Source organism: Diorhabda sublineata, chromosome 3 (genome assembly GCF_026230105.1).
Source record: "Diorhabda sublineata isolate icDioSubl1.1 chromosome 3, icDioSubl1.1, whole genome shotgun sequence".
Lineage (NCBI taxonomy): Eukaryota > Metazoa > Arthropoda > Insecta > Coleoptera > Chrysomelidae > Diorhabda > Diorhabda sublineata.
In genome coordinates this window covers 30,898,317-30,914,584 of record NC_079476.1, presented here as the reverse complement: position 1 = coordinate 30,914,584, position 16,268 = coordinate 30,898,317, and the positions used below count along the sequence as shown (strand labels likewise).

Below are 16,268 nucleotides of genomic sequence, written 5' to 3'. Positions count from 1 at the left end.
CCGAAGTCTGTAGGTGAACGCCATCTATAAAACGCGAAAAAACGTTACCAGGGGTTAATTGTGACGTTTGAATGTGACTTCACATGTAAAATTGACTCCAAGAGATTCTTTCAAAAAAGCTTTAACATTATGTTGGTATCCATTTAATGAATCGACTGAGCAAAAATTGAGTAGGTAACATTCATTCATTCATGTATTCATATCCAAGTTATGTGAAAATTGGGCTCTCACAATGGAGACAGATGGCTCAATATTATAATTAAATTTTTTTTGCTTATACAGATATGATTCCTAAAAATAATTAGATCCCAGTTACATGAGTAGTGACGTATTATATATATGATGATGTGTGCAAATATAAATTTAAGCAATTTTCACTTAAAGTTATTTAAATGGTCCAGTACAATCCTGATCGTCATACGTACATAAAATCGAGAAACTCTATCAAAAATTCAGAAGTTATTCAAATTTGTTAGAAATGGGGTTCTATCTGAGAGTGATAACTTTGTAAGTGTTTTTAATTTTCACAATATACTATAATTAATTTTTGTTAGTAAATCACATTCATGTAGCAGTAATTGTATCTAAATCCTCTTTCTTAGTTTACCTAGTTATAACTGAAAATTAGCTACATCAATGTAAATAATGGGAACATTATCACATGGATGAAAATTTTCAATTTGGCCCAATATCATAGATAAGTTTCTTATTATAAATCGTGCTAGTGATTTATTTCTACATTATCAATATTAGAATTTATTTCGATATACTTGATGGTTGTATTTTACGATCATAATATTAATATTTCAATGCAATTTGTAACTCGAAATAATTGATAAAAGATAAAATATTCCTCCAATATAATTCAGTATTAATTATTCGCTTTTCCTTTATTGTTAATTGAAAATTATTGTTTGGAATGACCTTTGATATTCCTTTAACAATTTTAGTGCCACATTATGTGTGTTTCACACGAAATCCATTGATCTATTAATTTACACAAAATAGGAGTCGCATTGTGTGATTGATATTTGCTAATGATTTTGATATATTACCTAATATTTCACTATATACATTGATATGAGAAACATTATTATAATAAATCTGAGAAGCTATTCATACCCTAAATTTTTCAAACACAGCTAAACATTCATAGGAAACGACGTAGTCTGCAAATTCTCTTTAATATTATACTAATAAAAATCTGGCGTTCAACGTAGACTATTCAGATAACCCAAAAAATACACGAACACTACTCTCATTACTTATTTAATTAAGTAATTCCATTCCAGCTTTAACTACCGAATTACCTCACAGTCTTTAAATGTCGCTGCAAAGAGGGGATTACCTCATGATAGCGCGCCAAGATCATGTCCCACGGCAATATTGGAAAACATCTTAGAGTAACCCTTTTAAGGCGTTTATAGAGAGTGGGCAATAAAAGCATACAAGGAACAGAGTCCTGGTGGTCTAACTGGGTAACCTAGCATTCTAAAACAATATAAGGCATTGATATAGTCACGGATGATATGCATTCCCAGTAAGAATTAATCAAAAACTATAAACTCATGTTAGAAAATGGAAGATGAACGCATAGACTGAGAACCAACCTTGCTTATTATACATATGGAAACGGAGTCGTGCAATGCAAAGATATACATTCCATTAGATAGAAGAGTAGCCTTCCAATCACATGACGATTATAAAATTTAGTTGTATGGAAATGCACATAGTCTCTTGATAATTTGAGATCAGAATCAAACCTCCTTAAAAGACAGAACAACGCATAGGAATTAAAATTCTACTAAAGGTAGGCAAAAGGACTTTCGTTGAGCAAAGGCGAGCTAACTAGAGTTAGTAGTATAGTCACGGAACATTGCCCAATTGATAACTACCTGAAGAATGTTTAATTCAAATTCAACTCTTGATTCGTGGGGAAAACTACCACCAAGCCTACTTGAGGTGGTTCATCGATGCCACAAATAGATGTGGCAAAACTTCTAAAAGGTTACATGTACAGTCATTACCAAGGTCATGGAGAAAGTCATTACCCATCAAATTTTGAGTCTATTAATAGCATTAGCACCCATCAATACGGCTTGCGTTAACATAGATCAATCGGGGATCTCCTGGGCTATGTCACCAACGTGTGGTCTGAAGATATAGAGAAATATAGAGTATTCAGAACAATCGCTTTTGACAGGGCCTGGCGTGCCAATCTTCGAAATAATTTAAGATCGTACGGTTTGTTTTTTTACTTATCAATTGGCTCAGTAGCTTTCTCAGACCGATCCATTCAGTTATTCACCGATGGGCACACCTCGGCTTGCAACAATATCCTATAATGAGTCAATACAGAAGTTCGACCACAAATTGGACAGCTTAGAGTATAGAAGAAAGGTCGCTGACATGACTTTGTTTTGCCGATACTATCACGGCAAATTCTGTTCTACTAGAAAGGCAGACGTGGCTCATAAACACCGAGTGCATCTGCAGACGCCAAGAACGTCAAATTATCGAAGCTCCTTTCTTTGGAAAAGTGCAAGTCTGTGGAATCAGCTACCAAGTCTTTTCCGTACACTACAACTAACAGAAGCTTAAGATCACGCCTCCATATAGCAGGCCTGCTCAAACTACTCAGGTGTATACTGGAGAATAACATCCTCCAAAGCTCGCTTTACAAAGTGTTTGTTACTTGTCTGGTAAATTCTCTGGGGTACACAGTAGATTAATCGGTGAAAGCCAGCTAGATTCATGGCATTTAGATACTAATCTAATTATTTCTAACAATGTTATACTCATTTTGAAGTGACAGTTTATGGGATAAAAAGAAGTTACGACACCTTTTTAATAATAACTAATTGACCTGCTTAACACGTGTGTGAAAATCTTATACACCAATTTTTTCTATAAGAGCGTTTGAAAAACTAATATGAGTGGTGAAGTACTTTTGGCAACAAGAAATGGTATCAGAAATGATGAATAATGAATATTTTGACAAAAATTAGAAGAATGCCTTACCTGGGCTTTTTTTTTCTATGTTATAACTTATTACAAAAAAAGTCATTCATGGAAATTACATTCTTATAATAATATGAATGTAAATATTATCATATTTTGTTATTTTGAATAAATTAATAAGTTACTGTAATAAAATACCGTTTCAGTATTCTTCATTTAATGCAGACGAAAATCATATAAGTATTTTTGTTAGCTTAAACTTGTTCACTGTTATTATGAAATTACTTCTGCAAGTCAAGTACGATGCGGTGTTTCAAAAAAGAAAGATTAACGATTTTTCTTTTAAATGAAGTATCACTGAAAGCCCCTTTCCCATTAAAAATGTTAAGGTTTGTGTCCGCTAATGCTATAGGATTATTGTAATTTAGTTTGAAGCTAGCATGCAAACTGCCCCTCTTAAAGATAAGTGTTACTTGGCTTTGCATATTTCCAAATTTCTAATTAGGGTGAAAATATAATAGAGGATGTTTCCAGATTGATACCTTGTGTGATTGAGTTACAATGTACGTAGTACATCAAAATGAAAATTAAACAAACTCCGTTTAATATTGTAAGAATTTCAAATGAAAATTTCTGTTAAAAGTATGTGTCAAACATGACGTAACAGTATGATTTGTAAAGATCTGTACTCAATTCAACACTGGAACGGCTAAGACTTACACATCACTAAAAATATAATTTATCACCGAATGTTGAGATAATAAAGATCCAATTTATTACTAACTAGTAGAAAATATCAAATGAGGTAAGAGATATTTTTGTTGAATTCTCATAGGATGAGGTTTTCATTTCCCGAATGAGATAGGTAATTAATTGTTAGGAGAATTTTTAAATCAAGTTGAACATTTTCGAAGCTTCATTTTTGGTTACATGCGCTTCAATTTTATATAAGGTGCTTAAGTTATACTCATATTAGAAATTTTTAGCCCAAGAAAAAATTATCAATTAAGAAAGAAATAAACTCGCAAAGCTGTCTAAAGCGCCTATCTAGGGGCTTAATGGTACGGTTCGGTTGATCTGATGATTTCCTCTGTCTTCCTTTACCTTCTTCTGTCCATACATACGTAACTGTTATTGCAGTACAGTTAATTGTACAGGAAATTTTGAATTTTGAAGCATTTTGTGAATCGTAATAAAAGTAGAGACCGTCGCAACAACTAACAATATCAGAGCTATTCGGCTTTCTACTAATTATCTTTAAGTATATAAGCCATGAACACCTGGATATGTCTCTACCTCGAACAATAAAACAAATATAGAGACAAAACCACAAAAACTGTCAAATCGATTGTCCTTCTATAACATTTAGTGAATCAGTTATCCTGTGAGGATAAAAGTCGCAAAAATGTAGTATTTTTGTATTATTTTGTCTGATTCATTTGCCTGTCTACTGACTAAGGAGATATGATCATTCTTGACCAAGCCATTATGCAGTGAAGTTTCAAAACATTGCAAATCAATAAAATAAAGAGCAGTAATTAAAAAAAATACAGCCCCACGTTATAAAAAATTATAATTAATTCATGAATTATGTCACTACTCTTCATGGGAACCAATAGGATCTGTTAATTATATAGTTAAGTGGTTCGAAGTGTACCTTATTTATGACTACGCACGCAAGCCCCATTAACAAATCATCTCCAATTACATATTTTTATCTAATATAAATGTGACTCTAATTGACCATAAATGCCTAATCTACTGATTTTTAGTTGTTTATAGTTATTATTGTATATGATAATGTTTAGTATTTATGTACACTGAGTTCTTAATAGTTTGATTTTTGTCGAGTACGCTAGTCAGATCATTGAAACCACTGCATTTATCTATTTCTTTGCTTAATTAATTATTTTTTGACAAAGTGAATTGAGTTACTTAGCTAACAGAAGAAAAAAGGGACCTCATACACGAAGAGGAACTCATTAAAGAAATGGTGAATTAATACAATGAAGCAAAATGAGAAAATTCACTAAAAGAACACCGTGTTATACAACTTTGTGAATTAATACAATTAAAAAGAATGGAAATTCGCATACGAACAGTTCTACTCTAGGTACCTTTGTGAATTAATGCAATGAAGAAGACTTAGAAACCGCACAAGAAATCAACACGTTTTAGAAAAATGCGAATTAATGCAATTGAAATAAATGAGGAATCGCACGAGAAGAACACCACTTTGTAGAACTTTGCGAGTTATTGCAATAAGAAGAATCAGAAATCGTTTGAGAGTCCCACATTGTGGATCAATTCAATAAGAAAGAAAGAGAGAAGCACCAAGTTAAAGTAAAGAGGACACAAGCGCATAGAGGCAGGTTAATATTGAAAAATTCAAGAGCTTTTCGCATAAACCAACGATGAAATAATTTTCGATATACTAGAAAAAATTGTTGAAATGTTGATTTCAATCCAGCAACCTTTCCATATTTAATGTGTTATTGATTAGAGCTGCATTGGTTTCATGAAAGTTTTTACGAATATTGTGACGCATTGAGGTTTTATGCATATTTGTACTTCCTCAATGGGAAACTGGAGAGCTAATAAACACTCAAATATTTCATTATACTATCATCATATCTCCGAGTTTTCACTATATAGTCCCATCTAAAATATTGAGTGAGCCAGCCAACCAGCAATTTTAACGTAAATCAATTCATTGGTATTCCATTGAAATCTATTGATTATGTAACGAACGAAGGGAAAGCTAATAAACTAATTCAATTAGCCTGGTTTACTGTTACATGATTTCTAATTGCAAGTTAGCTCGCACCATAATCATCTTATTGGAAATCTAACCAACCAAAATCATCCAAAGGAACGGCGCTTGGTAATAAGAGAAGTGATTCACGGATATTTGAAAGGAAATTCGGAGATGAAGAATCTCTAATTCCGAAAATTACGATGATATCAATTTGTTGGGCTCCAACGAAATCAATTCCAATTGCCCCTACCTCGTCGGCATTACAAAACGGGGCTTTGAAAATTGTAGTTAATGCTGACAAAACAGCATCATTTTCGAAAGCCGCTTTTTCTATTGGGAGCCGCTATGGGGTAAAGGTGAATTCGATTAGATGGATGTGAAAAAGAACGAATCTATGCAGTTCACGTTTTGCGGAACAGCAATACAAAATACAGCTGAGTGAAATTACTTTAAGTTACAACTTAAAATTTATACAATAATACAGTTGTTTGTATTTTTTATAGGACGAAACATAAATACATGAAAATCATCACCATAATACGTAGTATCAGATATGAAAAGTTGCTTCTAGAATCTAGTTGCTTTTGATATTAATAAATCCATTATTTTGGGTCACTGTTTTACATATCAGATATAGTTGTTTGCTGACTGTTGATGTAACATGTATTCTAGTCACTCAAATCCTATTAGGAGTATTTAACAGGCTTACAATGAATGGAATTCAACAAGTTTTTGTTTGTAATCAATACTGTAAACACCTTCGTTATGAACATTTTGACATCTCGTGGGCAAATTTCCAATTCCAGACCGATAAGAATTTTGAGAAAAATATCTCTAGCAAAAGCAAAGTTTATGCATTCAAAGAAATGAAGTGTTCGCTATAAATGAGAATCCGAGAGTGCAACGTATAACGAGAATGTTGGGTGGATGGGTTGATTAATTTTCTCAACATTCGTTTGGCATATTACGTTCTTGCAGTCGCGTGTTGCGGAATAATGCACACTTCGTCGATCGTCTAACATAGATCTATTTTCCCTTCTGCCCTTAAAGTGCTGTTATCTAATGTTGTTGGTCTTGGTAATTGATAGAGAGATCAGAATAATAGGATATGAACTGTATGTATGAACTATGAATGTACTTGCATAAACACCGTAAATGCTTTGGTTTGTAACTGTTGTATTCCTAATCTTGAGAAACTCAAACAGCATACAATGTCGATTATCTTTTTTTGGTATTTGACCATTTCAACCTCAATAGCAGAAAATCTTCCGTTTAATTATTTAGTGAACTCAATGTCTTCAACAGAAATAAATGTATCACAAAAGCAAAAATTTTGATTTTCGATCTGCGTTATTATGTTTCCCAGGTAAATAGTTTTTGATTTTATCAATATAAATGGCATTTTAAACATCCTATAACGAGAAAACAATATTAGGTAGCTGTAATATATCAATTTACCTATTCTTTCAATCAGGAACATACTAAATGCCTTAAAATTTGTGGACTACCGAATTTTTGATCACATATTAAAAAATGTGTCGAATTTATTTTAGTTATTAATCATACACTTTTTACTAACACTTCACCAACACTCACAATTACACTGCCTGGCACTGGTTTTGATATTCAATTCATCGTCTTCCAGGAAACGAATTTCCAATACCAATAATTTCATAGTACGAAAAACATACTTGAAATAAAAATTTCATATTCCAATAATTTATAATCAATTGGATCTGGATAGGTATTCATCTATTCAATTCTAATATTTTTAAATGCATTCTACAAATATTTTTCTATTTGACTTTGTTCAACAGTTTATTATGTGTTCTTATTTTTATTCTGATTAAACCTGTCATTGACATATTTCATATCATGCACAATAGAATACTTTTGGTCACAATTACGGCTAATTTCATAAATACCATCTTTCGAAAATCAAGTCGAGATGTGTGAACAGCTTCGCGCCCTGCCGAAATATGATCCTTTTTATTAGATTCATTGTTATTTGGGGAGAAAAATGGATCATATAGGACAATTAGCGGGTTGATTTGGGCAGAAAGTCTTGTTTTGTGTCTGGTATGAGAGTTTAGTGTACTTCTAAGCCATTCAAGATGGTCGGGATATCAATACATCGATATCTAGTAGACAGCTGATGTCTATGTATGAAGTTTTTTAGGAGAAATATAAGAGTGAATCGAAAGCGGCCTCTCTCACGAAAAGACAATGCTAAACCATACTGTGAAAGTTACGAGGACTAAGATCGAAGAACTTGTTGGTATTGTGCTCCTACTACGTCCTGTATTTAGTCTAGACCTCGGTCCGTCAGATTTCTATTTATTCAGATTCATGTCAAAATTCGTGCGTGAAAAAAATTTGGTGTGCAACAATTTTTTGAATATGAGCTCAAAGAAGGTGAAATGAGATATTGGTGAAACATTGGAGTAAAACTAAAGAATACCATAAGCTATACTTCGAATATTATGATTATTTAACAAACAAACAAACAACAAAGTGATCATTGGAAACCGATATTATGTATGATACATCCTCTATATTTGAAGTTCTTATAGTTTTCTAAGTATTTTGATACTTATTTTATATTATGTAAACCCAAAAGCCAAAAAATGAATGATCATGTTACGAAGGAAAAAGTTGTCTCCAGTTCTAGAGATACTTTTCTGAATGTCGAGAGAACGTACGATATTTCTATCATAACTTTTATTGAGCATTTTCTCCTTTTATCAACATCTGTAAAAATACTTCCAAATTGGCAATCTTCGGTATCGTTTAAAATCAACAAATCTAAATGTACGAATTTCCAAAGCAATAATGATGGTTTATGATGAATAACCTGATATTGAGTTTTAATGATGAGGGACGATTGATTTTATTTGGGGATTAAGTGAATTATATGATTTTGACATTTGATGTTGAGTTGTTACTAATATGCATTGACAGTTTGAGTTATAATTCATTATTTTCTGATTTGTTGGTTGGTATTCTGAAAGTGTTTGAACTAAATAAGCAATTTCATGCACCAATTGCTATCCAATAATCCAATTCTACATTGATAGATGTGATATAAGTGATGAACTAAATTGTAATTAAAATACCATGTTTTCAGAATAAATAGCGGGTTTTTAACGTTTCATGATATTTTTCTACATTTCTGTTATATATGGTACGTCAAACGAACAGTTTAAACGGTTTGAAAAAAATACCTACAAGTGTTCAATATGAGTATCCGACACACGTCAAGAGGGTGTGAATTCTTCTCAAATGTTGGTCAGTGTGCCGTGACTAATTGTTGTAACAGCTGCTACAATCCTGTTTCATAATTCCGAAAAGTTCATCTACTAGTAGAATTACGTACATATGAATCTTTATGAACACTCCAAGGTAGCAATCACATGGTGTCACATCAAGTTACCGTAGAAACCATTCAAAATGAGTCCTTGCGACCGATACAGCGGTCAGTCATATTCAGCCCATTACATACTTCTTTTTTAAGATGACAAATTATTTTGCCGGAAATGTAATGTCTTCTGTTTATCTTATAGCTGAAGAAAGAGCCATAGCATTAGAGAATCAAGATAAAAACTAACAATTGCTTTACTAAAAAAATAAGTACATCACCTTTCGCTACGACAAAATTGATTGATTGAAATTGATAATAATGTAGTTTTAAAATCTTCGACAAATTCTTTTGCGTCGTCGTCGTTACATGAATTACTAATTTACAACTAGCATTTCGAATGGACTTCTTTCGGCTACACGTGAATTATCCTCGTACCCACTCAACGCTCTCTACACCAATTATTGTTTGTCCCGTACTCTTTTCCGGCAAGTGTCACCAAATTGATTACATCTTCCATAGTGGTTCAATTGTTACATAAAGAATAATAACTTTATTTATTTCGTCATCAACAACCTTGGGTAGAGAGAAAAAATAGAATTTCAGTTCAAACTATCAAATCATTTATTTGGTATTATATCAAATAAATGTCGATTATAGCTTGATAGCTTCAAATTTACCACGCAGATGTTCATTGAATCTCACTTATTCTGCATAGTTTCGTATATTTAATTTCTTTCCTTCAAAATAGTTTATTATATGAATACAAATAGTGAAAAAACTTGCCAATGTATTGATTTTGAAAACAAAACTGCTGGCGTTACGGGTAGTAAATTGATTATTCATTTTTTTCTTTATGGCTCGAATGTTCAACTCAATTTTTTACACATCATGGTACAATTCCGATATAACTTCACGTACGTTTGCAGTCACTACCACACTTAAAGAAAGTGAACGATTACATCTGCATAGTTTGCATTTAATTTATTCCAATACATTTCTATGAGTTTATTATAATATAAAAGAAATTGTTGAAATCTTCTCAAAAATTGTTCAATTCGAATATTTAGGTGAGTTATACATAATAATGACTTATCAAAATGATAAGAGCTGTACGGTGACAAATTTTTCAAATGATGCCACATATCTTCGTTGTAATCAGTACAGGATTATGAAATGTTTCCAACAGATAAAATCAATGGATTTGTTGCAAAATCATACCTATCATCATGGTGAAGAATAATTAATGAATTCCTCCTTGAGCAAGAAGTATTTGACACAATTTTCAGAGCTATTAATCCAGTCAAATTTACCTACGTCGGGTGTATCAAACCAAATTTCGAAACTAATCCGATTTTTCGTTAACGGTACAGCTTCTTCAAAATAATCAGCTGGCTTTTGTGATCTGATTGCACATAATATACTCAGTCGATACTTTGACTTCTTAGCGGGATTTTTAAGAATACTTTAACTGGTAAAATTCACTACCTTTGTTGTAGTGATGAGAATGAGTCGAAATTTTTTGATAGTTGCTGCAGTCCTTTAAGAAATAAAATATATAGTATACGTATGTTATTCGTACCTGAAGAATGACAACCAAATTTGATACGAAACATATGTTGCAAGGTGATTACAGATTTTATTCGTGCAAACATAATACACGTATCTTTTCTACTAGTGCTTTTTAACAAATGGCGGTTGACACATTGCGTGTATATATACAACAGTGCCAGCAAGTATAGCTGTTAAATTAACTGTGACTTAACTAAGAGGGCTGCTACTTAACTTTTGAGATAGACAAACAGGAAAAAATATTCAAAATTGATTATGGCTTTATTGCATTTCAAAATATTCTCCATCAAGATCAGTATACTTTTGCATAAATTTGAACCAATTATCGAAGCATTTTTCCCATTCCCATTGAGGTACCTCCTAAATATGTGACTTAAACGGTTCTACCGGTATAAAAAAATATTTTTTTAAATTATAATCTTTGATCTGCGAGAATAAGAAGAAATCATTAAGTGACAAAGGAATGTACGGCGAATGACTCATCAATTTGATGTTTTCACTGTTCAAAAACGTTTTTGCTGGAACTGATGTATAAGATCTCGCATTGTCATGGTGGAGAATGATTCGTCTTCTCTTGTTGGTACAACATCAATGTTTTTTGGCAAAACAACTGATTTTGACGACCTCCCCTAAATTCATCAAGTAGCGACATGCAATCACGATTGAGTTCGAAAAACCAGCGAAACACAGCTTCGCGGCAATATTTGTAATTTTTCATTTGTTGATCAAGATGAATATTTCTGTAAACAGCTCAAATAACATCTTATGGCAACACGTTCTGAATATGTTCATTCAAAATGTAAAACTGTATGATGAGAATGTCAAATTTAACATATTCACATCAGTGATGCCACATCTTAAAGCTTAAGTAGCAAGTCTCGTATTATGAAATATTATATGCTGGTATCCATTTCAAACGCTATAATTCGGTGATGAAAGACAAATCCGTCGATTAACATGGAAGTGAAGTTTAAATCACTCAAAACCACACAAATATTCTATCATAAACGATTTTGGAAGACAAAGTTACACGTCCTAATTATTTTAAGTGATATATAACATGTTTTCTACACTTTATATATTTCCTAACAATTTCACAATAGTGAGGTATTTGAATAACCAATAATTCTGATATTTTCAATAGGCATATTCATCTAAAAAAGAAACTTATCAAATTACAATTTTATGCAGTTCTCGGGTTTCCAATCAGAAAGCCGATACAGTTGGCTTTTATTGAATAAAAGTCAATTTGTTTCAGAATTGCAACGACCCTTTTCATCAATCACACTCCACGTGGTTACAATCTATATTCACTAATGTATCAAAACAAGTTCAACGAACAATGAAAATATGTTTTTGTTGACTTTCCATTTATTGAAATTATTTCCACTTCTAATAAAATGATAATATAATGATTGTACTGAGATATCAAAATTCAGATTTTTTCTCCTTATGACGATTACAAGCTGTTTGAAAAGTACTGCAATGTCAAAGCATTATCAAAAACTTCATTTGTTTGTGGTGGTCTGCTTCGTCGTGAAGTTTTCGTAATACGAGGGTTGCTTCTCAAGTATTGAGATATGGCACCACTGATGTGAATATGTTTGTTTAACATTTTTAATGGTTAACGTGTTGTCATAAGAGTACTGTTTGAGTTGTTTACAGACACTTGATACATTCATCTTCATCTTCAGTCAAAAAATGGAATTAAATCGCATGAATTTCTATGAGATTATTTTCTATGTCTTTCGATGTGGATTGAACTAACAGCAACGTGCTGATAAACTCGCTCCGACTTTTGGTGATGAAGCATTATCTCCACAATGTTTCACTGGCTTCCTGAATTCAGACGTGGTCTCACTTCGCTACAGGATGAATTTCGTGAACGTCGTTAAAAATCGGCTGTTGTATGTGACATACCGTGAGATTAAAGCATACTTGGACATCAAATCCACTCGCCCACATACAATAAAGCATGAACATCTGGCTGTCAGATTCGTTTCTGTTGGATCCCGCAATTTGACTATTGCTCAAAAAAAGCTCGTGTCGATTGGTGCAAAGAAATACTTAAAAAATTCAATCGCTGTGCTTTAAAAGACATCTATAAGATTGTGATATGTGACTAATCATGGATATATGCACTAAACAAAAATCGGTTGTATGGGTCTTTCAAGATGAGCCAAATCCAACCAAAATTATTTTCGCGCGAATCACTTTGAAGCAAATGGTCGCTTGTTGAGAAAATTGATAAAAAGGATGTGAGTATGTTAATAATTCTCCTTTGCACAAAAATATACTATTTAAGACAAGGCTTGATTTATTACACATTGATCGGACTCAACCCCAGCGTAATCAACCACTAAGAAGTAGTTTGCTAATTGTGAACGCCTTTATATTTCAGCAACCCATTGAACCTATTCAATAGTAGTTGGAGACGTGCAAATATGTTTTTAATTAAATTTGGAACATGAGATCTGTGTTTGTCAACATCTATTCTAGATCGTGTATCGTGCTTTAGTCTTGGAAACTTTTGCTCCAACTAAGTCAAGAATCTCCAGGTGGAGAAAATTTACAGAATGAAATTGAATCCGTCAACAGCAGCATACTTCCATTGTTACAAGTGACGGGTTGCGTGGTTGAACATTATGAAGTGACAGATGAAGAAATGGTGAATATGGTGAAAGGAAGATTGGAAGAAGACGATGAAGGGGATATGGTGCTTAAGACAGTGCACAGAAAGTTTCACAATTATTTTACCGAAGCCTAAGGTTGGTTTCATGTTTCATGACATTGCACAGTATGTGAGTATCTACAGTATCTACATATTGTAAAATTTCTTTAATATCTTATTTCTTTGATCTTTTGATATGTTTATGTTCCTAAATGTTCTTGAATTTAGGTCTCTTCTGTTCCAAAATTAGTTTTTTTAATAAGTTTTAATGATTTCGAATAATTTTTAATAATTTTTAGAAATTATTAAAGAAACTTATTTTGGAACAGAAGAGACCTGAAATCAAGAACATTTAGAAACATAAAATATTGTAAAATTGTAAAATATATGTTATTACTTTTCTGTTAGATGTTATTTGTTAAATTCGGTTATATTTCAATTCAGCTATGTATTTTGAAAGTTTCTAATATTTGAATAAAATTAACTTTCTAAAGTTGTTTTTATCATTTTCCGTGTTATCCGACCTTTTCACTTATCCGACCTTGGTGCCGCCTGCTTAGGTCGGATAATTGAGACTCTACTGTACATCCTCGAGTAATGCTGGGATCTATTGGAATACCACACAAACTCTGCTTTTTCTATGAAAAGGTTATAAATAATACTTCTTTCGTCATTGCCATGTCACTACAGAATTATCCAGATGACAATATTGATTCAACAAATGTGCTTTTTACACATTTGATGTCCTATAAATTTGAAGCATGGCAACGTGAAACTTTAGCATACCAATTTTTCTCTGGATTCTGATGTTTTTATAAGACTCAGAAGTAGTGTTTGTAGATAGTTACGAAAACGTTGAATTTGTCTTGTCTCTATTTAATATATTGCGATTAATATTTTTGTAACTAATCTAATAATATTTGTTAACAGATTGATGGTTTCGATGAGTTACGTACAAGGTGGCTTCTTGTATGGACAGCCATGCACAATACGCAACACTGCATATTTGAGAGTTGGCGAATGGAGTTTACCTACCAATGACACTAAATGTGTTGATGTTACTGGTTTCAAGATGAATTTACATGGCCGAATCAACTTAGCAAATTACACCAAATTCTTCGAGGAAGTTGAAGGGGCTGATACTCTATATGCGGATCACTTGAATTTAACTCATTTCCCTATAATGATTGTCAAGTCACTTCCAAATGTCGAAACCATTGATCTCTCGGGAAACAGAATCAAATTAATTCCACCCAAAATGTTCAAACTTGCACCGAAAATTCAAAAACTTCTATTTGATGACAATAGAATTGCGATACCCAGAAGAAAACCATTAATATCTTCTCATTCCTTGAAAACATTAATGTTGAGTAATAATAATATTGCATTTATCTATCAAAGTACTTTCAGTAAATTACCCAGTCTGGAAGTATTATATTTGGATAATAATAATATTCAGGATATAAGTCCATTGTTCAAAAAAATGCCTAATTTAAAATTCTTACATGTGGGACGAAATGTATTGAATTATATACCGGCAAAAAAAAATATTTCCGATTCTCTTATCAGTTTTATAACTAAATCACAGAAAACATTATTGCACTGAAGAATTTTATTTTAAACAGTAAATTTGAACTAACTTTTTATTTCGATGGTACTGTTCCAAATGTAAATGGGTCGTTATCATGAAAAATAACTATTTCGTTCGAAGTAAAAGGTTTTACTACAATTTGTATTTATATACTCCTCCTTTCCCGCAAGGTACACGGTGACTGGCGGCAAAATTATCATTTCAATATTAAATCAAAAGATAAATACTTGAGATATCGTGTTAATAAAGATATTGAAAATAAAAGTGAAGATGAGGATTGCACTTTTTAAAGATGATGTCATCCAAATGTCTTCCATCAAGTGTTCGCAATGGAGTCGCCTCAAATTTTGCTGTACATTCTACAGTAGGCTCGATTGAATTGCGTTGATTTATTGACAAATGGTCCATTTTATATCCATAAAAGCTCACGAATTGTTACTCAAAACTCTTTATTTCCATGGGAAGCAATCGACTAATCAAGTCCTAGCCGTGTGTGAGGCCACACCATCCTGTTGGAACCACGTCTGTGATAAGTATGATAGATGAGCTTATAGGTTCGGCAAAATAAAAATTCCGTAATCATATGCCTTTAGTTATCACCATTCACATTTGTCACCTGTCCCCGTGCGTTTTCCATTCGTGTATAAAGCACAGAAAACAGTTATTCTGGGGTAATGCAATAGTTTTGGTTACGAGACCAAAAAATGCATTTCAGCTTATTAACATAGCCGTTTAAATGAATGTCTTCTTTGTCGCTCCAAAAAAATGGAATAAACAGTTCGAAAACGCTACAATATTAAATTCTACAAGTTTAATGTTCTCAAGGGTTTGGAGGTCCCCTCAGATCGTCTAGGCATTGACCGAATAGTGTTCATAGCCGAAGCAATTGCTCGAAACCTCTGGTCCCAGGAATGAATTGAGCTTAAATTTGGTTCGTTCCTCAATCTTCTGATACCAAAATCAGAACAAAACGAAAGAAGAATTACTCTTGAAAAACGTCTCGACTGCGAACGCATGATGTTCATTGGCCAATACATTAATATGATTCCAATATCACCTACCCCAGCATCGTTTATAACTTTTCAAATAATCGTATTTCAATCTGCCACCAGATTGCTCTGTACTTATTGCTTCCTTGTGATAATGAAAATAAGTTAAGATTACCAAGTTCAAGACTCCCCAAATATTCCCGAGAAACCTTAAGAACTAGCTATGGAAGGCAATAAACAGGTGCATTAACTGAAATCACTACGAAATATTCAACTTTGTTTGGTAGAAAAAACAAAAGTTCTTATTGTAATGTTTTTATTTTTGTAAAATATTTGACAATCACAGAACGGTGGGATGAATTTATAAA

The 16,268-nt window shown here is 32.6% G+C and overlaps 2 protein-coding genes across 2 annotated transcripts in view; one reads left to right on the top strand and one right to left on the bottom strand.

Annotated features, from left to right (window-relative positions):
• Positions 1-16,268, bottom strand: part of LOC130441872 (probable G-protein coupled receptor B0563.6) — a 234,735-nt gene that overhangs the window by 28,873 nt on the left and 189,594 nt on the right. The gene's annotated exons all lie outside the window — the stretch shown is intronic.
• Positions 432-15,555, top strand: LOC130441873 (carboxypeptidase N subunit 2-like). Its single transcript, XM_056775698.1, has 2 exons — positions 432-507; positions 14,251-15,555. The coding sequence occupies exons 1-2, from the start codon at positions 479-481 to the stop codon at positions 14,924-14,926; spliced, it is 705 nt and encodes a 234-aa protein (XP_056631676.1). The 5' UTR covers positions 432-478; the 3' UTR covers positions 14,927-15,555.